The sequence below is a fragment of the Dreissena polymorpha genome, chromosome 10, assembly GCF_020536995.1.
Source record: "Dreissena polymorpha isolate Duluth1 chromosome 10, UMN_Dpol_1.0, whole genome shotgun sequence".
In the NCBI taxonomy this organism is placed as follows: Eukaryota; Metazoa; Mollusca; class Bivalvia; order Myida; family Dreissenidae; genus Dreissena; species Dreissena polymorpha.
This window is the reverse complement of record NC_068364.1, coordinates 10,336,846-10,364,209: the sequence shown is the minus strand read 5'-3', so window position 1 is coordinate 10,364,209 and position 27,364 is coordinate 10,336,846. Positions and strand designations below refer to the sequence as shown.

Genomic DNA, 27,364 nt, shown 5'->3' with positions numbered 1-27,364 from the left:
TTAAAACATGCCAAGTTTAATTTCCTATTTTCTAAGTTATATTTCTCAAATTTCAACCAATTCCATTTCTAAACATTCTAAATCTAATTTCATTTCCCCCCCCCCCCCCCCTCGTTTTTTTTTCTTTTATAGTCCCTGTCATTAAATAGCTGAGAGGGCAGGGAAAGGTTACATCACGGACGTCAAATTGCCGCCACGAAAAAGTTACATCATTGCCGCCAGGAAATAGTTACATCACAGCCGCCACAACAATAGTGACTGCAGAGATAAACTATCCATGTAAAATCAATGGGTTACTGGCAAACGGTCATGGTTTAATTGCTGGAAGATATGGGTCATTACCATTAATTAAGAGGTACTCACAGGAGAGATATTGGCCTACACCTGGTAATTATCAAAAATATGTGAGACCAGCAGTTATAAGACTTTATCATAATTAAATGGCCAATATAAGCTTATTAAAAAAATGCAACAATAACGCCAGCAGACCCGAATGAATACACTTTATTTATTCCATATGCTAATTATCACCCACAACTTTGGCAACATCACCACATCTTTGTAGTATAAGATGTAGCACTGTTTAGTGTAGGGAGATGCGGACCCTTATTTTGGCCCAGTTACAATTGCCGTTTACTGGTAAAGGCAAATCGTTTAAAGAAACATAACTACTCAAAATCAACGAATATTTTTTTAAATATTGCGTAAAATAAATTTAACCCGTACAAAATCAGTGTTTCTAATAGCAATAGCCAAATTTCAATGCTAGATGTGGTCTGGTAACATAGATTTAAAGCTAAACTAAGTGCTCTTTTTTACTTGTGTGTGTCACAATATATTTCATGTTAATTTTCCGCCATGATATCTTAACAAGAGCAAGCGTGAGACAAGCTTCGAGCAGGGTTTGCTCGTAAATATTCAGAAATCAAAGCCAGAAATTCATAATAAACCATGTGAGGACACATATGATGTGATAAATTGTATCTTTGAACACTATTATGTGGTTTAATATCCACGCACTTCATAACAAACATTTAATGCGATGTATATGCAACTATTAAGCGAAAAAAGAACACAACAATACTGAACCCTTTGTTTTTAAATAACTTTGAAACAACAATTTTCCACTTTGATTTCGAAGTCGGGATATACGCCTAATATATTTTAAAAAGATATTTCTTGTACAAATTAAGGGTGTTAACCTATATTTCCAAACGTGAAAAATACACTGAACAACTGTAAAAGTTACCTGCTTTAAATATGTTTGCTGAATTCAAGTTGGTTGGGATCAGAGTTGTTAACATATGTGAAAAGATCAATACACAAGATTACAATACACATAAAATTGGGTCACATTTTATTGTTTAATACAAGTTGTTTAATTGTTTCTTGATAGTAAAATTGAATATAAAATGAACGTATTACCAGGAAACAGCCATTACAATTGCAACAATTGAAGATTTTCTTTTTAACAATAGTTTGTCAGTGTTTACTGTATCCTGATGTCTCTAAATAGGCAATAAACTCTTTGGTTTGAATTGGCAAATATTTGGACATAGTAACAATTGTTTGTCACTGTTTATGACTAGAGAAAGTTAATAAAACATTCCTGAGCCCGCTATACAAGCTTTGCAACGTAAGGCAACATTTAGAGATTGGTCTGAATTGTGAGAGGCAATGTTTGCTTTGATGATTTGCACAGATTAGCTGGCTGAGGATGGTATAATCCCACATGATCATATCTATAAGTACAAGATATTTTAATTAATGAGTCAGAAATTTTTGCAGTTTTTGTGTTATTGTTGAAATGATAAAATATTAACGTTTAATTCTTTGAAAAGAAATATTGTCAATTTAATACAAATTATAACAAATATTAAGGGAAAAAATGGTTACAAAACGTAATAATTTTCATTACTACTTAAATGTACATAGTGGGGGGCATATGGTATAACACTCCTCCGTCCCTATGTTAAAAACCCATCTTTAACTACTGGGTGCATCTTGATAAAATTTTCACATTGCATGAGGTCAGGTTGCATGACCTAAGACCTTCAGACTGTGTAGATGGTTTTAAAGACATGAATTTTGGCTGCCTTTTGTTTTTGGCAGACTTCACCCCAGGAAACCCGATACCTTGCGGGTCGTGTAATACCATAGGGGACAGTGCTGTGCATTTTGGCATGAACTTACATAGGGTAAGTAAATTGGAAAAATTAAAAATTTCAAAGTACAATTTGAAACAACTGTGTATTAACATTGGTAACAAAGGTATAGGCCTACATGTAGAAAAAATCCTGACAAATTTGCTTAAAAAATGAGCGAAATGTGGCTCCCTGAAGTAGAATATCGGACAAAACGGGCCATGTTCAGGCATTTAGGGGAGAAAAAACTGCTTTAATTTGCAAGCCACTACAATAATTAAAGGATGTATACAAACTTTCACATGTCTGCAATAACCTCTCAGCAGGGTTTCTCCAGAAAACTATTTATTGTGGAGAAATTTGCGTTTTAAATGACCATGTTATGAAAACATTGATACCATCTGGGGAAGACCAAGAAACCATATGTGGGCAGTGACTTTATAATTCTTTTTCAGCCATGTTGTTGCAATTTCTTTGCTTTGTAGAGGCCTTCAGAAAGTGTATGTGGGCACATATGCATTCAATTGTACTTTTAATGCCTTATATATGATCAATAGTGCCTTTTCAACACTCTCGACTTTTATTTCTTTTTACCCACATCATTTTGGAAAATATAAAGAAAGACTTGACTGCTTTGTCGCATGCATTAATTGGTTAGGTACATAAAAATGATGTCTTAATAAGTGTTTATGGGGTTTTTATGTATAATATTTTTGTGGCGTGTTCTGAGACTTTTGGTGCTAATTCGGCAAGTTTCATAATCATAAAAACTCATTTGAAATGAAGTCGCTAAACTTGCGCTTAATTTTGTTATGATTGCCTTAAGTTTTCTGTGATTTTACTGTTAAGCGTATTTAAGAAACGGCACAGACTGGCCTTGGAAAGAATTGTCTATCAAACAAAATAATAGTTGATTTTGACCTTTTAATTTCAATGAGCTGACGTGTTACTCCCTTTTTAACAAATTTGGCCATTGCTAGTTTATAGCCGCAAACAAGACTTCAACACATGACGTTGATACCGATTTTATACATTTAACCACACAAAGTACAGTTGATTAAAAGAATAACACTTACCTTGTTCACAGACAAGTTTAATCATTGTTATGAATTCTTGAAGGATATTTGCTGGAAAACTTAACAGATATGTTATTAAATGATTACACTTTTAGTCATTTATTAAAACATAAGTGTTAAAATTTTAACGTAATTCGTTATGTGTTCGATAACTGGTTCGTCCACCATATTGTCAATAATAACCGCAAGGGGAGTTAGACAGTAAAGATAGATGGTAAGATATTTGACCTTCTTGAGAAGAAGTTTGATAAGTTATTAATACCACACCGCCAGAAAACACTAAGCATGTTTGCTAAATGCATGTGATATATTAAAAGGATGAAATGCAAAACTGTGCAAAAGCAACTTTTCCTGTCTATCCCACTTGCAGATGTAATAATGCAAGTTGCCAACCAAAATGGGACAAATAAAAGCTCATATTACAGCTAGTTGCTGTAACAAATTTACAATCACAAGCAGTCTTTGATTTTGCGCAATGACAATGATAGAGTTTAGAGTAACAATAGCTCTCATGTTGATATAGTATGTTTGAATGTTGAAGACATTTTACCTATACTCTCTTTATTACAGTATGCATTTTTAACCAGGTTTTCGGAAGGAAAAAACTGGTTATTAGATTGGCGAATGCGGGCGGGCTGGCTGGCTGGCTGGCTGGCGGGCTGGCTGGCTGGCGGGCTGGCGGAATAAGCTTGTCCGGGCCATAACTATGTCGTTCATTGTCAGATTTTAAAATCATTTGGCACATTTGTTCACCATCATTGGACGGTGTGTCGCGCGAAATAATTACGTCAATATCTCCAAGGTCAAGGTCACACTTTGAGTTCAAAGGTCAAAAATGGCCATAAATGAGCTTGTCCGAGCCATAACTATGTCGTTCATCGTCAGATTTTAAAATCATTTGGCACATTTGTTCACCATCATTGGACGGTGTGTCGCGCGAAATAATTACGTCGATATCTCCAAGGTCAAGGTCACACTTTGAGTTCAAAGGTCAAAAATGGCCATAAATGAGCTTGTCCTGGCCATAACTATGTCATTCATTGTGAGATTTTAAAATCATTTGGCACATTTGTTCACCATCATGGGACGGTGTGTCCCACGAAAGAATCACGTCAATATCTCCAATGTCAAGGTCGCCACGACTAAAAATAGATTTAAAAAAAAAAAAAAAACTTACAAAGGGGGTTAATTTTTTTTGGTCATTTCAAAAGTTCAGTTTGAGTTTTCTCCCTTTATCAGATTTTTTTTCGCAATGAAAACCTGGTTTTGTGACAATTTTGTCCCTTGTTAATAATTTATATTCCATTCCACCTGTGATCTTAACGGTATGTGTTGCGAAAAATTCATTGATGCATCTACATATGAGGTTTTTAGAACCCAGGAAGGGCCAATGTAATGTTTCTTTATCAGAGAACACAGTGACCTTTGACCTAATTGCCAAATAATGTAGTGTGATAATGTAAAACTCATTTAGGTCAGGTGTATCTACATAGGAAGTCTGAAGATTGCAGATGGAAGCATTTTTGTTCTGAATACAACATTAAAGTTTTCTATTAGAGGTTGAAGTGACATTGACATTTGACCTTGTGATCTGTCACTTGATTTGACCTGTAAAACTCATAGAGGTGCATCAATATATGAATTTTGAAGGCTGTAGGTGGAAGCACTTGTACAGTTATAAAGTGATAAAGTTTTCTATAAGAGATTTAAGTGACATTGACCTATTACCTACTGACCTAAAAGACGGTGGGGTGTATATATAAAGCTAAAAAGGTTGCATCAACATATGAAGTTTGAATGTTGTATGTTCATTTGTTCAAAATTTATTTCATGAAAATAAATCGGGCGGACAAACGGAAAAAAAAATCGTGAGGGACGTAACATACTGGGACAGAGACGGTCGGGACAAACTGATTCCTATATAGCCCCCCAAACAGACTTTGTTGCGGTATAATAATGTGTGTTACTATAGGCCTCTACAAAGCAAAAATATTGCATTAAAATGGCGGAAAATTTGGTTTTTTGTCACGAAAAAGAATTATAAAGTCACTGCCCACATATGGTTTCCTGGTCTTCCCCAGATGGTATCAATGATTTCCCAACAGGGTCATTAAAAACACAAATTTCTCCACAATAAATAGTTTTCTGGAGAAACCCTGCTGAGAGGTTATGGTAGACATGTGAATGTTTGTATAAATCCTTTTATAATGGTAGTGGCTTGCAAATTAAAGCAGTTTTTTTTCTCCCTTAAATGCCTGAACATGGCCCGTTTTGTCCAATCTTCTACTTCAGGGAGCCACATTTCGCTCATTTGTTTAAGAAAAATTGTCAGGATTTTTTCTACATGTAGGCCAATACCTTTGTTATCAATGTTAATACACAGTTGTTTCAAATTGGGCTTTGAAAAATTTAATTTTTCCAATTTAATTACACTATGTAAGTTCATGCCAAAATGCACAGCACTGTCCCCTATGGTATTACACGACCTGCAAGGTATCGGGTTTCCTGGGTTGGACTTATAGCCGTTGGTATGTTTGGACACTATAGAATATATAGTCCCAGGGTCTTCCCCAGGCCATTTAAGCGCCCCTTGCCGGGGCGCTTGAATTTCGAAATCAGAGTCCCCGGGGCGCTTGAAATTTTCCGATCAGTGTATTCTTCAGTAAAAGAAAGTGGAGAATGTCCAAAAAAATCAAGGTTTCCCTATCTTTGTATCAATATTCCCTGTTTTAAAAGAGCACTCGGTACCTACTTTCACAAGTAATCGCCATAAACACCACATGGGGTAATGGATAATCCACTGATAAGAGAATAGCATGACGCGCGTATCGATTATTCTAGCCACATTACACGGTCATTTAAATGCTGACAAGGATGTATCTGGTAACTTTCCAGTCGTCAAACTGTGAAGTTCATCGTCCAATCGGTTACGCGAATGCTTATGAGGGCGGGGTTAACTATCGACCATTATTTTTGATTGACGTCGGGCATGAAGAAAGAGTTTATCGCAGCTTGATTAGCAAGAAGTTGTACCATTTGAGTAATATAAAACCGGTAATTAGTACAGTACAGAACATTAAAGACGGTTTCGGGCATCATCATCACACCTTTTTACTGTAAACAAGTGTTACCGATGACTCATAATTAATACGAGAAATTAATTGCAAGTGGTAAACAATTAATTATTATAGCGAGTAAGTTGTGCAAATGACTCCCAGTTACAATTATGTGATAACAATTAATTTAATTCCAGTACATGTATATTTCGACATGTCCATTTATAGAACTGATTCACCTCGTTTTTCTGACATTTATTCGACACGTAATGCGCTTTAACAAATTTTCGTTGAATTAATTACGCACACTTGTAAATGTTTCGTCCGATAATCGATAGTTAGAAGACTGATGATGGCAACGGGCCGTGATCCTCTTGGACATTGTGAATTTATGCATAATTCCGTCAAAACATTTATTCGACTCGTAAAGTGTGTAAACAAATTATCGTTGAATTTATAACGCAACGGTTAATATTTGTTGAAATCTCAAATGGGAATAATTAAATTTGTAATCCGAAACCCATTACCGTAAGTCGATGTTAACGCGTTTTTAATCCGAAACACACTTCCGAATGTAAATGTTACCGCAACGTTAAATATTTTTGCTTCAAATTAGCAGTGCAAATTTATTTTGTGTCGAATCTTTTTCTCAATTTAAAAGAGCGCGAAAATTATGCAGCATGTACAACCTCGCGTCTATTGCATACAAATGGCGTGTATTGAGCGTTTTAACAAGCACACAACAGGTCAGGGGATTGACGCATATTCAGAGGCAATATTTCATCAAATCTATAAATAGTCACTTAAAAAATGGCAAGGTTTGTGTTAAAGAAATAACTGAAAGCTTTTATTGTAAATATTTACCAGAAAGAGATTGATAAAAACGGAATAAACGGGATTATCGGGTTATAAATAGAAACTTGAAAAATAGTAAGTATACAGTAATAGAGTCGGGTTGAAACGGATGTATTGGGGAATCGTTCGAGTCGGGATTTAACTATTTGTGCGGAAAAGTTTTACAACAATTAAACAATATAAAAAAATATATTTTTAAATGACTGGGGGATTTTTTTTAAGAGTCATAGCGCACTAAATGACGTCTTTTGACGCTGTTTTTTTTTTAGTTATAACGCACCACAGAACGTGAATTGACACGTTGAATTAAAAAAAATCAACGTAGGGAGGGGCACCTCTCCTGAACCCACCCCCGGGGCGCCTGAACAAATTCCTGGGGAAGGCACTGAGTCCCCTGACACATGTTTTTGTCCCCTACCAGTTTCTACGGAGGGGACTTATGGTTTTCGCTCTGTGCGTCCGTCTGTCCGTCAGTCAGTCACACTTTTCTGGATCCTGCGATAACTTTTAAAGTTCTTAATATTTTTGCATGAAACTTAAAACATGGATAGATGGCAATATGGACATTATGCACGTCATTTCATTTCGTTCCTACGTCAAAAATTCTGGTTGCTATGGCAACAAATAGACTAGAAATACTGCTGAAAATGGTGGTTTTCTGGATCCTGCGATAACTTTAAGTTCCTAATATTTTTTCATGAAACTTGAAACATGGATAGATGGCAATATGGACATTATGCACGTCATTTCATTTTGTTCCTACATCAAAAATTCTGGTTGCTATGGCAACAAATATATTTAAAAATTCTGAAAATGGTGCAATTTCTGACAATGGTGGAGCCGGTAGGGACTTATATTGCTTGGCAATAGTCTTGTTTCAATTCCTCTTTATCTACGGGTTTGATTTTGTTGAAACTATCACAGATTAATGGCCTTGATGTGCAGATGGTTGTTAAGAAATGAAATTTTGGCTGTGGTGAGTTTTGGCAGAATGATGGCACTTTTTCTTTATTTCCACTATCGAGTATTTAGTCGCAATCTTGTATATTTTTACTTCCCTTTTAAATACTAGGTAAATCTTGCTCAATCTTTTAGTTTAATAACATTAATTTGTATAATGATTATCAAGAAAGGAATTTTGTCTGAATTATGGCTGTTTGTATTTTTGTCCACTGTAGAAAATATAGTTTTTTTTAATCTAAGTCCATCCATTTCTAGTTGTACTTTTAAATGGTTCTAGTTGTACTTTGAAAAAAATAACAATGTATTGTGAGACCAATTAATTAGTATTTTGATCAGTATCATTTGCCGTGGTTTCATAAAATGTGTAACAATGATTTGCTATCTGTGTCATACTATATTGTTTGAATGTTTACAAAAGCGTCCATTGGAAAAATGGTCCATTGACAGATAGCAGTACATAATAAAGAACTTCATGTCATGGGTCATTTGTTGATGTCCTGGGCTCAGATTTCTGAGCAGTTGTGGGAGATAATGAGCTCCTTCTGGTAGATTTAAACAATGGATGGAGAGATTATGAGTCTTATCTATGGAGATAAACTGTTAGTCTTGACTCTTGGCTACCTTTTTGTCTATATAAATATATATGATCAATTTTGTTTAAAACTGATGATGCGAGAAATTGTTCAAATTTTATAAGAAAATTCGATGGATATTGATCAAGTTGCTGATGCAGAGATGAAAGTTTACAGAACTTACAATGTGTCTGTAAGGCCACGACTTTTATATTTCTTGGTTTACAAAACTGCCGACCCTAATTTTTGGAAAATGGCAACAACAAAAAATCGGAAAATCGTCTTTTTAAATATATTTTATTCCCGACCGCACTGAAAAACGAGCGAAACGAGAAAAAAAACGATCCGGTTTGAGTACGGTTGCGAATAAAATCAAGTTAATACAATCAACAACTGGTTCACATATATTGCAGAGATCGGGATATTTTTCAATGTGACACGTTATGTACCTGTCCTTTTATGGGCACTTCTCAAAACTTATTTCTGGTAAAAATTACAGACATTAGGAAAATCAGCGTCAGTAAAATTTCGACCCCATTAAATTTATTTCCGAGTCTGTGACACAACTATATTGTTTACGATGTTAATTATATTAAACAAACCTGATATTATATTAGATAAAGAAGTACTACCTTGCAATTTGATAATTAGTATAAATAATCCAATAAAACACTGCCATTATTTACGATATATGTGTTTAGGAATTTTGTAAACACGTCCGCCATAGTTAGGAATTGTACAGAAAGTTTGTAAATTGGAACAAATCGGTATATATCGGAAAATCATAGATAAATGTATTGGCTGTTTCAATGCTTAGGATCGAGTTATTTCGGAACTCAACTTGTGAAAAACACTTGCTCAATTAACCGTTAAACTCCACCTCCGTTCTCTGCAAAAGATTCGAAGGCGGAGCTATGCACGTGCTATTATTAAATTGGAGGATTGCCATTGAGAAACAAACACATAATTGGTTCAACTTGTTGATTGCTACACAAAGGAAGCCAATTTTGTCGGCGAGAAATTTGTAGTTTTATTGCTTTCAGACAAGAAGCGGCTTTCCTTTGATGACGTCAAACTGTCAATTCACACCAACTGCAAGATTTCGGAAGACTTTAACTAATTCTTTGTTTACAATTCCAGTAAAAAAGCACTAGCTTACATTAAACTTTGGATTAAATTATCAAAATAAAGCAAAAGCAAAGTTGAAAAATATGATTTAATAATACCCGTCACAATGTTTGTATAGGTCTCTGGTTCAAATAAGACGTTTTGCTAGAAAATCAACGAGTTTTCATGACGACAACAACTTTAACAAACATTACTGCGACGCCGCCGGGATCGATCTACCTCGATTTGTTTTCATGGACGATCATATAAGTCGAGTAAGAGCAAACAAATAATTTGTGTAAGAGTAGTTTATCTTATATAATATTTATGCAACGGGCATCGCATTGCGACTTGCGTACTGGTGCGCATTGAATTACGGAAATGAAGCGAAGTTTTTGTTTTAATGGGATTCTACGCATGTCATGTAATGGTGCGATTAAAATTGCCTGATGTTACAAAAGGTGCTTTTGGGACTCATTTCATTTGAGGATATAGATGTGTTTCTTTGCATAATTTGATATGTCGTCTCTGTGTTAAGGTTATAAAAGGTATGTTGTCTTTGTTCTGATGTTATAAGTATTAACTTTTTTTCCAATGTTTTTTTTTTCGACCGCCTGATGGACCATTTTCCAAAAAAAAATTGTAAACCAATAAATAAAAAAGTCATGGCCTAGTATGACCTTTGCTCTCAGGACTTTTCTTTACATCATACCTTGTGTTTTGTTTTACAGAAGTTTTGAATTAATTCATAATTTCATCTCCTGAGTTGAAGAAATTGTCTACACAACGTAACTTGTAACTGTTTAATGAGTTGACTCTGATTGGTAGTAGCATTATTTCACTGAAAGGTATTATAACTCTACAGTCACCATCATCACTACAAAACCCACCACAACCCTCAAGGAGTGGATGTTAAAATGTTTGAAAAGAAGTTGAGGTACTAAAAAAATATTAAGTTACAATCATTCACTACCATTAGATACCACCCAGTTCACGGTTGCAAAAATGACTGATAGACTTTGACAAGTGCGTTCTTGTTCACCCTCACATGTATTATAACTGGGGATATTTTAATTAACTGCTGTCACATTACTTTTTCCCCACATTTCCCCCTTATTGATTAGGGAATGTTCGGCAATTTCTGGTCTAAAACAACAGACATTTTGTGCTTGGTATGAAATGACATTTTTACCCTGTGATAGTGCTTAATGTGAAAATGTGTTTTTATTTAAATTTGAATTTAAATAAAAAATGTACTTTATGTGACAGGTATAATGTGAAAACATGTCTGGGTGTGTGTTTTATCTTGCAATAGGATTTTACTTTATTTATTTTAATTAAACACTTAGCCAGTTTCCTTGTACTTGTTTGCTATATTATTAACTGCGATGCGATACAAAAGCATGTTAAGCATGTAACTTACAATTAAATTTAAATCTGCATTTATGCATTTATATATTTATATGCGACTTAAAGAAAATATGCATAAACACTAATTGTTATTTGCACATGTTACATTAAGCATGTATTCAGGCGGAATGATACAATGTTCATACATTCCATGACCATGTTACATTTAGCATGTATTCAGGCGGAACGATACAATGTACATATATATTAAGCATGTATTCAGGCGGAAAGATACAATGTACATACATTCCATGACCATGTTACATTAAGCATGTATTCAGGCGGAATGATACAATGTACATACATTCCATGACCATGTTTTACAATGATACAATGTACATACATTCCATGACCATGTTTTACAATGATACAATGTACATACATTCCATGACCATGTTTTACAATGATACAATGTACATACATTCCATGACCATGTTTTACAATGATACAATGTACCGTATTTTTCGGGGTATAAGTCGCGACTTTTTTACAGGCAAAGGTAACATGCGTCGTATGCCCCGGAGCGTCTTATGTATGTACAAAATCGATTTTACCAAAGTCAGAATGTCAAATTTTTAAGTCAGAATTGCATAAATGCGCAAGTTTGATAACCATTGCCGGTAATTTGTTTCGCTGTTTTTGTAACACAATTTTATTTTACACCTAGTCGGTTACACACTACTAACGAAACTATTGGGGTACTATACAGTACCGTAACGTAAAAAAAATAAAGTACAACAAACAAACATAATATCAAAGCAGAGTATACAACAATAAGTATACAATCAGATACGACACAATAAAAAATTCACATCATTTATTCGCCATGGTCGTCGACATCAGAGAATCCGTCAGCGATGTCTGCAGTATGCATTACAAGCGTTTATTGGTATGCCTGCGATACCACATGTCTGCAAACCTGAGATCTCAAATACCCTTTAACCATCTGCGATAGATGAACGAACATAATCTCTCCATGGGAGATGATGTCCCCAGTGTGGATTAAAAGCGTTTATTGGTAAGCCTGGTACACCACACGTCTGCACACTTGCATTAAGATTATCATGATAAGAATATTAGCCCTTCTCGTAACAGGCCTCATTTTAATTTTCATCATAAAAATGCTCGTGTTACCAATTTGAGAATGCCGGTATACTTTATGCTACAAAAGTTTTGCAAACAATACACATTAAAACAAACAAACATCGCTATACTATTTTAATAAAATGGTACATTTATTTTTTATGAAACAGCAAATGCCGCATTTATAGCCTGCATTTATAGCCTAAATGCAGTTTATTACACAATAATTGTTTTTTATTTTGTTTTGTTGTATTATCAAATGCGCTTATTTAAATTCGTATTTCCAATTTTATTGCTAACGCCATGTTTACGCTAGTCACATCTATAGCTCATGTACTTTTCTTTGTTCTGTTAGAAAGCGCGCGAAAATTAGCGTGGGTGTATACACTGTTGAAGAAAAACTGTGTAGTGAAGAGAATGCTGTATCTTTGACGTTACACTCATGAAGGTAGTTTATTATTGAAACAGAAAATGTTGAAAATGTTCTGTGCACTGATTTACAGGAAAATCTGGTCAAGACTAGATTTAATTTTGGTAATTGTGAAAACATGATCAACAGTGTTTACACTGCGATGTTTTGACAAAACAGATACAAATGTGGGAATGCAACGGCTTGCAGACAGGGTCAAATATTACCCGTAATACATTGCTCTGAATGACGTTTTTGTTTAAATTAATACGTTCAAATAAATTTAATGGAAAAAAATATATAAATACAATGAGCATGTGAGAGAACAAATGCCAGCATCGTTTTTAAGATGAATTTTCTATCTGAAATAAAACATAAAAGAGGATTAAACATTTAATGGATAAACATGTGTGACTGCATTTTTTGGAATATTTAATGATAATTTATGTGCGTGACGTTTACACTATAGCGTCTTATGTATGGACAAAAATAAAATAATGTAAAAAAAAAGGGGGAAGCGTCTTACATTCCGGTGCAACATATAACCCGAAAAATACCGTACAGACATTCCATGACCATGGTTTACCTCTACGACAGGGGTTTTCATTTTGCATTTTGACATGGGCAACTTATCAATTTCTCTTTGTTGTATTAAAAGGTCATATTTCAGCTGTGTTTATCTAAATTTATCCTTGATTGTTTTACTTTTGGTGAAAAACATATGTAAAATAGCTAAAACTTATTCATTGTACTAGTAATTTGCAAAAATTTAATGTTGCACAATGTCAATCAATCATTGTTATAATATTGTTTATTTTTGTTAATGATTTTGCTCATAGTTATACATCCAGATTTAATGACATTATTATATTATTTGAATAACATGTACCGGTACCTGCTTTTGTGTACAGTATTATACAGAATCCTTGCTATTCCAAGTAAGCACACTACAAAAGTCCCAAAATCGCTTTGTATAAGTTATTTAGTTAGCATTGATTATGGATGTTAAGACAATTTAGTTGAATTACAATAATATATATTTTTATGTCCCCCAGTCTTATAACACTGGGGGACATATTGTTTTTTTCCCTGTCTGTTTGTTGCTTTGCGTCAAACTTTAACATTGGCCATAACTTTTGCAATATTGAAGATAGCAACTTGATATTTGGCCTCCATGTGTTTTTCATGGAGCTGCACATTTTGAGTGGTGAAAGGTCAAGGTCATCCTTCAAGGTCAAATATGGGGGGGGGACATAATGTTTCACAAACACATCTTGTTTTTAACGGATTTGTTCTTTGAATGTCCAGGCATGATTTGCTGGCGTAATCTTAGTATCAAACCATAATATCAATGCATGAAACACACTTTTGACCAGTCAAATAACCAACAATTAATTGGTATATTTTTAGCTCACCCTCAAGCAGAGCTTTGAGGATATATTTTTGTCCATTGTCTGTTAGTGCATGAGTGAGGTTCTTAACCTATTTTTTTCGAATAACCTCCTAAACCCTTTGACAGAGTTTAGGGAAACTTGGCCATGCCCCATGCAGCAGTTTTTTTTGCCCAAAACGGAAATCTACCAGAACTGTACCAATTGGGAAAAATAAGCGCAAAAAAACTGAAATTGGGAAAATTTCTGTTGTGAAATTTTCAGATTGGCTATTATGGGTCTTTTTAGCGAGGCTGTTTTCGGAGAAAACCCGAGCTATTGTCATAGCCAGCTTGTCGTCCGCCGTCCGCCGTAGGCGTTGTGCTAAAACCTTAACATTGGTCATAACTTTTTAAATATTGAAGATAGCACCTTGATATTTGGCATGCATGTGTATCTCGTGGAGCTGCACATTTTGAGTGGTAAAATTTCAAAGTGAACATCATCCTTCAAGGTCTAGGGTTGAAAAAACAAAGTCAAGGGAAGTAATAAGCTTTAAATGGACATAGTTATCTGACCTGCCCACGTATATTTTTTTGTTAAATAAATCAAAGCGGCGTAGTAGGCGGCATTGTGTTTCTGACAAACACATTGTGGTAAAAGGTCAAGGTAAAGGTCATCCTTTACGGTCTATGGTAAAAAATACAGATTTAAGGGAAGTAATAAGCTTTAAAAAGGGAGAAAATTATTCAATATTGAACATAGCCACTTAATATATTTGGCATGCATGTGTATCTCATGGAGCTGCACATTTTGAGTGGTGAATCTTCAGTCACGGTAGTGGCTTTTAATTATTTGCTACTAAAAATAAAGATTTGTTACAGACAATTATTTTCAAGGGAAGTAATTTATATAATTATAAATCTCATATTATATATTTCCTTACCAAGAATTGAAGTTCTTTTCACAGTTACTGTACAGATTTATTATTTTGATTATTTATAACCCAAATGATTGATTTGTCAATTTTTTTTTTAATGATATTTTTTTAATGATATAATTATAATTTCTTTCATGTTCATTACATACCTGTGGACTTATGTCCATAGATACATGATCAACTCTGGCTATGATTTCTTTGATAAACCACAGACCTTGGTTGTCAGTGATGTCTGACATGGTCATAATTGACTGTGAGACCCTCCCCCCCCCCCTTTCCCGGTTGGATTGGACAAAATTCAAGGGAAGTAATAACCTTTAAAGGGAGATGATTTCTATACCTGCCAAATGATAAATATAAATGTTATTTCAATGCCGCGCAGTAGGGGGCATTGTGTTTCTGACAAACACATCTCTTGTTGGGTCACTAGGTCAAAGGTCAAGGTCACTGTGACCTTTAAAAAAAAATAAAAAAATCTGACAAGCTTTCGCAGCCGAGCGTGGCACCTGTTAATTACTTGGTATTAATTGCTATTAATTGGTATTAATTTAATTTATACATTTGCAGGTAATGCATATGAGGAACTATATTGGCGCAATTTTCTTCCGTTTGGGAAATTTTCTAATGGCAATTGGGAAATTTGTTGTTTTTCCTCAATTGGGAAAGTATCTTTTACGGGTACTTTATAACGAAGGAAAAAATCACTGCCCATGGGCCGCATGATTTTTATAGGCTAATATAGCAAAATAACTTTAAAATCATTTTTCTTAAACAAAAAGAGGTGATATATTTGGCATATAAATTCATATTGTTTGGTCATTTAAAAAATGCATTTTGCTAGTTGTATTTGTATTTTGAATTTAAACTTTTAATGGGGGTTTTAAAAAATCACATCATTACAATGGGTGCATTGAAATTTTAAAATGTATTATAGCCTCTGAGCTGTTTTCACAATAGAAAAAACATTACTATGGCCGCTATCCATATGTTAATTAGCCTTTTTAATTAAAATGCATAGGTTTTAGAACAGTAAAGTAACATACTATACAATTGTACAACATATTCGACCAATATCTATCATTATAGTAACCATAAAAAATAATTGAGAATATGACTAGACTCCTTTTATATGAATATCCTGGATAATTTAATATCTGGACGTGAAAATAACTGCAAACTGGAATAATAATTTTTGCATTTATAAAATTGATTCTGAAACTTAAGTCCTGAAGGTTTGGTGTTTGGCATGGAACATACTTTCATTCTTACGTTACAGTGTAAAACTATTGTCTATTTAGATTCCCGGAGTTAAAAATGTATTTTAAAAATGGAATCTTCGAAAAAATTCTCTGAAACCACAAGGGTCAGGCAGTGATTTGTTTGGCTTTATATTTTACAGCCTGTGCCTTTATCTAAAACATATTCTCCATCGTTAATTGACACGCCCATTTCATTTATCCCTACTAACTATATGATCTCCCTTGTTAATTTGATTGATAATTGTCATTTTAGAGAGTTTTTGCTCATTTGTCCGCTGTCTTGGATGATGATATATTCAACAGGTTTGCGTAGCAACATACAATTGTATATGTCTGGCTAAATGAATAAACCAAGAGTTAAGTTTGTTGTTGTTCGACATGCTTAATTGGCACTTTTGCTACCAAATTATTGCTGTACAACATTTCTTATCTAAGTTTATTGGAAAAGTTTGACATTTCAGGGGGGAAATTTGGTCATATTTTGGGGAAAATGTTATTGGTTGCCATTGGGAAACAGAAAAATATGGGAGGTCATTTTGGGCAACAGAAATCACTGTCGGGTTTAATATGTTTATGTGTAACTTCCTCTAGTGGTCCTCTAACTATGCTGGTTCAAATCATTTGTTCAAATAAAGACCCCAAGGGGCACATGATTTATGTGGACTTTTTCAGTAAATAACTTCTTCTTCTTTTGAACAGCTAGGCTCAGGGGTTTAATATTTTGTGTGTAACATTGTATGTTGGTCCTTTGGAGAGTTTGTTAAAATCATGCCCTGAATTTAAAATTGGCCCCTGCACTGGGGGGTAACTTGTTTTTCTTATTTGTATAAAGTCAAAACTTAAAAACCTGAAAACGCAAGGCTGCAAGGTTTGATATTTTGGATGTAATATTGTATGGTCACAGGTCCTCTACCAAATTCGTTCAAATCATGCTCCTCATGGGGTCAAAACTTGCCACACCAAGGGGTCCCATTATTTATAGAGACTTTAATGTAAATAACTTTAATGAACAATTTTATTTGTTTTAACGCTTTCAGGGGTGTCGATTTTTTCCGAATTAATCCAGAAATCCGGATTTGAGCTGTCCAGGGTCAATTTTTAAATTAATATAAATCTGATGAGCTTGTTTAAGGGGGGGGGGGGGGGGTAGGGACAAATGCTTTAAAGATCATTTGGGAATTAATATTGTTATATCCTCGTCGGCATTCCGGACAGTAGCTAAGCTTGGTACCGATTTTGCCCGGTCTTTTATTTTTATTTATTGATTTCTGATTGGTCAGCAGTTGGCACTGACATGACTAGTAACTGAGGAAGCCTCATCACTGCTCTCTGAAAACGGTACAATTCTACGAACGTTGCAAATTTCCGCCATCTTGAAATTTTAAATAATCTTATTAGCAAAGTAAAGCACTGCAATATAATTTTTGAAAACAATATGTAAAACATATTATACATTGATTGCGTATTTTCTAGATTACTGACGTTACTGGTTTTCATTTCCTACAGTCAAGTGATATGCATATTTTATTTCATGTGCAAAAGACGTATATCAACATGTTTTTGGACAGTCGTTTTCTGATACGGTATGGTTCGTCGTTTTTAATTTATTTTCGACGTTTTTTGTAACATTTTTATTGAATGACGAATACACATGCGGTGTTACAGATGGTCTGGTTGATAATATTTTGCATTTTTCTCATCAGAAATCGCACCTAGAAAGACTTAAAAAAACAAACAATAAGCTAGGGCTCAGGTTAATCCTCAGGCTCTCGGTTTAATTTTCAGGATTTCAAATTTGGGACAAATGACACCCCTGACTGTCTCATTAACAAACATGTATGTTATGAGGAATCAAAACATTTATGAACACATTAATCCTGCAAGAGTGTTTTTATATGTATGTTATTGTTGATTAGTACTTAACATTAATTGATGGGGATTTCACTTGTGGCTTGGTTTAGTTTTTTAACTTATTTATGTAAGCTTCATTGCATAGAAATTCTGAAGTTTGTTAAAACAATTTTGGCTCTGTTAGCTGGGTAAATCCAGTACTTGATGTTTTAGTGACTGATTTTGAAGACTCACTTAATTGGCACATCCACCTAATTCACTTTTACTACTAGATTTGTTGACAAACAACAACATTATTTGCAAATGTATTAATGGATTTTCCCATGTATATGTATTGTAGGTAATGTTTGAAAAAACAACAATTTTTTGTGAAAGACAAAATTATATTAGTATTATTATCATACTACTGAGTTTTTTCAAGCTATTTTAGTGTTTTTTCAGCTTTAGTTGATCCTTTGGAATATCGTACAATTTTAAATGTGCTTGACAAGTATTTTGTTTCTACTGTTTTTAGGCAAAGGAAGAAACATGTATTAACTTTATTTCGGTCCCTGACAGACATGACCTCTTAACCATTTCTTGGTTTATTAGCAGGCAAAGAATAATAAACGATTTTAAAAATCTGAAATGTCAGCCTTTAATTTGCACGCTCTCATTAGGTCTCCATTGTTTGCCAGAGTTGAATCAGAAACACTCCAGTTGCAGATCTAATGAGGATTTATAATATTTCAACATGTTTTATTGATTTTGCTATAATTCTCATTCTTCATTGATTTTCTCTCCCATGAGATGTCCTTACCAACTGGAAAATAGAGACATTTTGAATCAAGTAATATTTTCGAACAGATGACACTATTATTTGGCTGATACATTTCCCATCAACCAGGTATATTGATATTATGTAACATTACAGTTACTTTTGTTGGATGAACTTTAACATGATACACATTTAAATAGCTTCATTTATCAAGCATTGTTGGTCAATAACATCATTTTGAACTAAATATCCATTTCCTAAATCCAGTCACTAAAATGCAGGCAAATGCTACAAAATTAGTCAGCCACATTTGCAATTGAGATTTTTAATTCAGTTGAAGTTGAAAGTTGATACAAATGGCCATTGTAGCCATTACTTGGCTCATAGGCTGATCGCAGCCTGATATCCCCTATATTAAGATAATGGATTGGTCGCTCAATTGTCGTGGCTTTAAACACACCTGAGTGAGACAAGAGTAGTTAAAGCAGCCTGCGTAGAAGGTAGAAGCCTGAATGTTACTTGAGATAACTCCGACCCATGTCAACAATAGCCATGCTTTCACTTTGGTGACAATATTGATGCACTGAGCACTCAATTATTGTGTGTGTGTTTGTGCGTATGGATATAATTTGAACGTACATACATACGAACGGAAACATCTGGAATCAGAATTTTTTTATTGGATGTGTACGAGACGGCAACATGTTGTTGACAGCACAATTTCTACCTGTGAGTATATTGTGGTGTTTAAATACAAAAATGATGGTAAATCAAATTGCTTTCATGGTTAATAAATGAAACAAAGAAGATGATGTTGTGATGCGATTATTTTGATTACTTTTCAATATTAATACCATTTAACCTTACACCTTTTATTATCAATATCCATGTTTATAAGCTAATTTGAAATGTTTAACATCCATCAAATACACACTCCATCTGGGTCAACTGTATATAGTGTTGTATATAGTTAGGTTTGCATCAGTTATGATTGTTGTTATTACTATTTTTTAAGTGTATATAACATAGCAAAATACTTAAAGAGTCAAATGTAATATTAATGAACCAGGAATGTATGAATGTTTCAAACTTGTATTATTGTATTTGAACTTTTCTTCTGTTTTAATAAATAACATGGAAACAACTTATTTTAAATGAAATTGTTAACAAAAAATTATAAAATACAAAAACAAACACATTTGACTGGGAAAACTTTAGAATTCTTAATTTCCAGTTAATTTTGATACACTGCTTTTGTGTTACTCAGTAGTTTTCAAAGCCAAAGTACTACATCAGTCAATAATACTTTTGCATAAAAAGTAACAGAACAAAGCCCATGTCCAAAAACACATTAAAGAACTTAAATTGTGCATATATTGTTTCTAACAAAAAAAATACAAAAAAAATGGATTTAAATATTTTAAATAATAACAACTATACTGATTAAACCATGTTTGTACCAAGTAAGTAAATATATTCCAATAAGCACCTTAAGCATGTTGAAAGTAACAAAGTTTTTTGGGGATATACATGAATCATTATGTTAGTTGGTTGGTCTTCATGCTGCATGTGTATTTTTGCGTCCCAAAATTTTCTTTTAGTTTTAAACTGCCAACCTGTGATATTATTTTCACAGTTATAAACCTTAGAATGTCTGGAAGTTTTGGATACTTACATAATTTTACATAATGATATTTGTGTCATGAACTTAAGTCACTGAGTTTTCTGCTGTTCAACATGAAACTGCATGGAGATGTTGTTTCTGCTATGTAGGAGTTTAAGATGTTATTTTCTTGTTTTTTCACAGTATTCTTTGCAGAGTTATATGCCTTTGAACTAAGAAAAACTTTGGATACTTGACATGATTTTACATGACTTTTTTGTGAGTATTTTGTGTCGAGATTTAATCTTTCAGTTGTCTGCTTAAAATGAACATGAAACTTTATAGAGATTTTGATTTAACAAGTGCAAGAGATAAGTTTTGTTCATTACTATATTCTTTGCACAGTTATGTTCCTTTGAATTAAGGCAAGTATACTTATGTTATTGTTTATGTGTGTATGAGTCTCTCAGTGCTCTGTGTATCATGCACGTTGCTTTATTCTAAGCGGAGTTCTTTGCTCTTGAACATAGGCAAATTTTGGATACTTTTATTATTTTAGTTTTGTACTTTGTGTTGTCAACAGTTTTTTGTGTACTAAAATGAAACTTTATTGGAGTGTTGTTAATACATAATATGGTAGTGCAAAATGTTAATTGTGTGTCCAGGTTTTTTTTCCCTTCTTTGTGACCCGCCGATCATCGGCCCTTTCCCCTCCGATTTTTTGTTCCCCTCAGCTGGTAAATTTTCCCCTAGATTTCATTTTCCCCTCCCAAAAAGGCAATTAATGCAATGAATATGAAGCTTTTGGTCTTTGTTAGTGATCAATGTGAAGTAGAAACAAAACAATTTTGAGATTAATTTTTATTATGACTTATATTGGGCACTAGCATGAAATGAGCCATTGCCATGATATTTGTCATCTTTTATGACCTCCAGGTTAATTAATTTATTTCTTAAATGCCAAAACACTTTTCAGTGAATTTCTTCGTCTTTCTTTCATTAGAACTGATGAATACTATCATGTATTAAATTATTTAATTATTTGTGTAATAAAATAGTAACAAGTACTAATGTTAGGGTTGTTCTTGCAGTGGACAATGATGATCATAGAAATAATTGTGGAATATATTGCGGCTGCTGCTGATGATGATGATGACCATGAGTCTAATGCAGACTGATGAAATAAACACAAACAATATTAAAGATTCCAATCTCATTAAGTTTTGTCCGATTGAATTTGAGTATAAATAACAGCTTGCATATTTAGATGTAAGCCCCAGATCACTCCAATTACATCTGCATGGAGTATTGAAATTAAGGACATGTTTGTAGAGCTGTCTTGCTATCAAATTTAATTAATCTTATCTAAAATCATGATTATGCATTGTTTAGTTAAAACAAATTAACTCTGCTATTGTTTATCAAATGCCCAGTGTTCCTTATCTACAAAGTTTGATTCAATATCAATGTTTGCTTCACATTTCCTCAATAGTGTTGGCTTTCTTCATGTATTCTTTCAGACTTACAATTCTTATTATGTGAAAAATTGCCTGCTCCACTCATGATTTCATGACCAATAAGCTAACTGTGTTCTGATTCTGTTGCCTCAATTGACCTCTTTATTTTAATTCTAGATGCCGTATTAAGAATATAATTTCTTTGTTTTATGCGTGGCCACATTTTAACCAAAATGGTACTTGTGAAACCTGAACACAAACTTTAGACGTATGAAAGTCAGGGCTATAACTTCTCCAGTATGTCAATACTTTATCATATGCAGGACTGGAGTGAAGAGGCTGTAAATTTATGCTACATGTTATAATGGAGGGTTGTAAATTGACTTGATCAACAAGGGACAGGGGTACCTGCAATAATCAACAGCTTGTGATGTTGACAGCTTATATCTTTTAACGGTACATTTTATGGATTGAAGTTCTTTAAAACAGGAATGAAATGAAATATCCCAATTTGAGTTTTTGGCATAATTTATGAAGTTTCTAGATGAGAGCAACAGATATTATGTAATACAAGCAGGTTGACCCCCTACACACACACACACGCACGCACGCACGCGCACGCACTCAAGCACGCACTTTGGAACGCATTTATTTTGGGGGTTTAAGGCATAATGGAAAATAATGTATACCTAATGTTTACCTTAAAGGTTCAGGAGACTGATCTATGCTTGGATTGATAGTTGGTATTTTCTGTCTTGCCCTATCAGTTACCTCCCTTACATTTTATGATACCACTTGTTATGTTTGTGTTTAAAATGTATATCTGTATACATGTCTTGAACATAAAACTATAAAAGCCAAGGTACGATATGGTTTACTGGTCGTTTAAAAGGTGCACAGTTTTCAGGGTAAAATTATAGTTGTTCTCGAATGCTTTGAGCTTTTATGATTACATAAGTAAAGCTCAAAGTTGTTCCTGATATGGGCTTTTTTCATGTAAAAATATATGCACGGGTGAAAGTTTTTCGGAATTCCGATATTTGGATCACCGCCAAGGCCATTTTTCCAAATCACGTAAATCCGTTTGGGGGGGGGGGGGGGGGGGGGGGGGGTAGGCACCCTATTGATGGCAGACGCCAGTTCAAGTAACTCAATAAAAAACGCCCACAATGTATTCTTATTAACAGATCTGTCGTACTGCAAGATGTCTCCTTCGATACCACACTGTCTGAATTGGAATTACCATGAATCTATAAATAGATATTCCACATATATATATTATAATCAACCAATTGTAACAGCGCTGAACAAATTTTTTACTGTGTTTAATACTCACATGCAACACATCTATTTGTATCTAAACTCACTTCCGATTTTTAGCTCACCTGAGCACAACGTGCTCATGGTGAGCTTTTGTGATCGCTTTTTGTCCGTTGTTCGTTGTGCGTTGTGCGGCGTCAACATTTGCCTTGTTAACTCTCTAGAGGCCACATTTATTGTCCAATCTTCATGAAATTTGGTCAGAAGATTGGTTTTCCTTATATGGCTATATTATAATGGCTATAGTAAAATCTTGTTAACACTAGAGGCCACATTTATTGTCTGATCTTCATCAAACTTGGTCAGAAGATTCATCCCAATAATATCTTGGACGAGTTCGAAAATTATGCCAGTTGGTTGAAAAACATTGCCGCCAGGGGGCGGGGCATTTTTCCTTATATGGCTATAGTATAACCTTGTTAACACTCTAGAGGCCACATTTATTTTCCGATCTTCATGAAACTTGCTCAGAAGATTTGTCCCACTGATATCTTGGATGAGTTAAAAAATGGTAACCTTTGCTTGAAAAACATGGCTGCCAAGGGGCGGGGCATTTTTCCTTATATTGCTATATATGGCTATAGTAAAATCTTGTTAACACTCTAGAGGCCACATTTATTGTCCAATCTTAATGAAACTTGGTCAGAAGATTCATCCCAATAATATCTTGGATGAGTTCAAAAATGATGCCGGTTGGTTGAAAAACATGGCCGCATGGGGGCAGGCATTTTTCCTTAAATGGCTATAGTAAAACCTTGTTAACACTCTAGAGGCCACATTTACTGTCCAATCTTGATGAAATATGGTCAGAAGATTTGTCTTAATGATATCTTGGATGAGTTTGAAAATGGTTACGTTTGCATGAAAAACATGGCAGCTAAGGGGCGGGGCATTTTTCCTTATATGGCTATATAAGGCTATAGTAAAATCTTGTTAACACTCTTGAGGCCACATTTATAGTCTGATCTTCATGAAACATGGTCAGAAGATTCATCCCAATAATATCTTGGACGAGTTCAAAAATGATGCCGGTTGGTTGAAAAACATGGCCACCACGGGGGCGGGGCTATTTTCCTTATATGGCTATAGTAAAACCTTGTTAACACTAGAGGTCACATTTATTTTCCGATCATTATGAAACTTGGTCAGAAGATTTGTCCCAATGATATCTTGGATGAGTTCGAAAATGGTTTTGGTTGCTTAAAAAACATGGCCACAAGGGGCGGGGCATTTTTCCTTAAATGGCTATATATGGCTATAGTAAAACCTTGTTAACACTCTAGAGGCCACATTTAGTGTCCAATCTTAATGAAATTTGATCAGAAGATTGGTCTCAATGATATCTTGGATGAGTTCGAAAATAATTATGTTTGCTTGAAAAAAATGGCTTCCAAGGGGCGGGGCATTTTTCCTTATATGGCTATAGTAAAATCTTGTTAACACTCTAGAGGCCACATTTACTGTCCGATCTTCATGAAACTTGGTCAGAAGATTCATCCCGATAATATCTTGGACGAGTTTAAAAATGATGCCGGTTGGTTGACAAACATGGCTGCCAGGGGGCGGGGCATTTTTCCTTATATGGCTATGGTAAAACTTTGTTAACACTCTAGAGGCCACATTTATTTTCCGATCTTCGTGAAACTTTGTCAAAAGATTTGTCCCAATAATATCTTGTTATCTCAGGTGAGCGACATTGGGCCTTTCAGGCCCTCTTGTTTTATGTTAACGCGATGTGATAAACAAATTCTAGCTTCAAATAAACCATCCTCAAGTATTTTACGTTTACCCTTTGTTCCAACTAAAAGCGTGCAAAATTTATGTGGCAATGTATAACGTGACGCCATACGCATGGAAAGCGTGCTTGTATTGATTTTTGGATAAAAACTTTGTAGCGCAGAGAAAATTGAGATCTGCTGATTTCGGTAAAAAGTTTCCTTGTTCTTTTTAATGAAATTATATTGCAAATTATTTGGCATTGGTAGTTTCTTTAAATTAATTTGAAATTAAACATGTCATATCTTTATCGTTACGGTCTTAAAGTTGAGTCATTATTGAAACAGCTATTGTACTATATACTGATTGAAGAGAATATCCGGAAAAAACTGGATTAAGTAATATAATGGAGACAATAAGATGGTCTTTTGAAGTATCATGAGAAGTACATTAACTTACTTTAAAAGGATTCTAATTGGCTAAATTTCTGGAACTTCACGGGGCTTGCCCCCTGTGACCCCCACCAGGGCTTTGCCCTGCACCCACCAGCGGCCCCCCCTTTGCCCCCCCTGCAAAATTTTCTAGTTTTCAGACATTTTCAACTTTCACCCATGTATATGTCTCACGCATGTCTGTATAACTGAGTTCACTCAACTAAATACATCATAACAAACAAAATACCTATTATCATCAACATCCATTACATGGCTTTTGTTTAAAAAACATTATCAAACCGAAAGCCAAGGTTTTAAATAAACAATTCAATCTATCTTCTGGAGGTTCCAGAGATAGTCAGTGTAATATGATTGGTTCATTAGACACAAGATGACACTCTCAGAGGATAGTCGATAATGTATTTTTATGCCCCCGGATCGAATGATCGGGGGCATATTGTTTTTGGCCTGTCTGTCTGTCATTCTGTCCCAAAACTTTAACCTTGGTTAACTTTTGCAATATTGAAGATAGCAACTTGATATTTGGCATGCATGCAGGGGTGGCGAAATCAAATGTCCGAGTTGCCCGAGTCGTACATTTGCTTGTCTGGGCAACTGATTTTTTTCAATTAAGTTGTCCGTGGACAACCAGTTTTTTAAAAGTCGGGTCCAGGTATACAAAAAAAATACATTGTATTAAAGCTGTAATTAAGTTTTACAAAACCGGATTTTGACATGCGATTACATTGTCAGTGCTATTTGCGGAGCAATCAAGTTTTAATACGGGCACTCTCCTGCGCAGTGATCTCCCTAATTCTATAAGAGACCAGGAGCATGCCGCATTTTAAACATTCGGCCCGACTGTTAGACAGTGTACAGACTGGTTTCTTTATTTTTACAATCAGACGGAAATAAAAAGTATCAAAGTAAGATAATCAAAACACGGTCTACCTTGTTATTTAAGACGACTTTAATGGTAAAAAATGGAACTTTTTTTTTTCAATCTTCAACAACGGAGCAGAAACCCGAAGCTTTGAGCAGTCCACCTCCCAAAAAAACTAAGAAAGATTATGATAAAAAATATTATCTAAGTAAACGCACCAGAACTTTTCAAGAAACTTGGCTAACAGATTTTCAATGATTACACATGTACCAGTGGATGATAATCAAATTGCTACCAGTAGCGGAGCCTCAGTCTGATGAGGTCCACATATTGGACTTGTTTAATTTGTTAAGATTACGATGTACTATGTTCAACACATGTTTTAATTACACTAGCTTTGCAAGATGAAAAGTTTTAGAAAGTCTTTATATTGTTTATAATATACTGCTATAATGAATGTACTATTGAAATACAACTATAAACAAAACTAGAAAATCATACTCATTTTGGTATATTCCACAGTGTTTTACATTAATCAATAAATGCGTTTATAATTTATATAAACATTAACGGACAAGTGTTGTTCAGCAACGGACAAGTTAAATTTCCTAAATGGTTGTCCGTGGACAAGTTTAGTTTTTTGAGATTTCGCCACCCCTGGCATGTGTATCTCATAAAGCTGCACATTTTGAGTGGTGAAAGGTCAAGGTCATCCTTCAAGGTCAAAAGTCAAAAAATACAATCCAAGGGAAGTAATAAGCTTTAAAAGGGAGATAATTTCTAAACCTGCTAGATCATATATTGAAATTTTATTTCAAAGCGGTGCAATAGGGGGCATTGTGTTTCTGACAAACACATCTCTTGTTGAATTTGGAATGCCTTAATTACTCTTTAAGTTTTCAGATTGTTATGCCCCCAGATAGAACGATCGGGGTATATTGTTTTTGGCCTGTCTGTCTGTCATTCTGTCACTCTGTCCCAAAACTTTAACCTTGGTTAAAGTTTTGCGATAACTTTTGCAATATTGAAGATAGCAACTTCCATGCATGTGTATCTCATTGAGCTGCGCATTTTGAGTGGTGAAAGGTCAAGGTCATCC

General features: G+C 34.5%; 1 protein-coding gene across 9 annotated transcripts in view; it reads left to right on the top strand.

Annotated features, from left to right (window-relative positions):
- LOC127847496 (RNA binding protein fox-1 homolog 2-like) overlaps positions 1-27,364 on the top strand; it is a 124,530-nt gene that overhangs the window by 21,949 nt on the left and 75,217 nt on the right. The window contains exon 1 of one of the 9 annotated variants that reach the window (XM_052379494.1): positions 19,320-19,581. The exons of the other annotated variants lie outside the window; for them this stretch is intronic. Within the exon in view, the coding sequence (XP_052235454.1) occupies positions 19,555-19,581 (27 nt within the window). The 5' untranslated portion in view covers positions 19,320-19,554. Of the gene's footprint in view, positions 1-19,319; positions 19,582-27,364 lie in introns of those variants that run through there. 9 annotated transcript variants of the gene reach the window in all.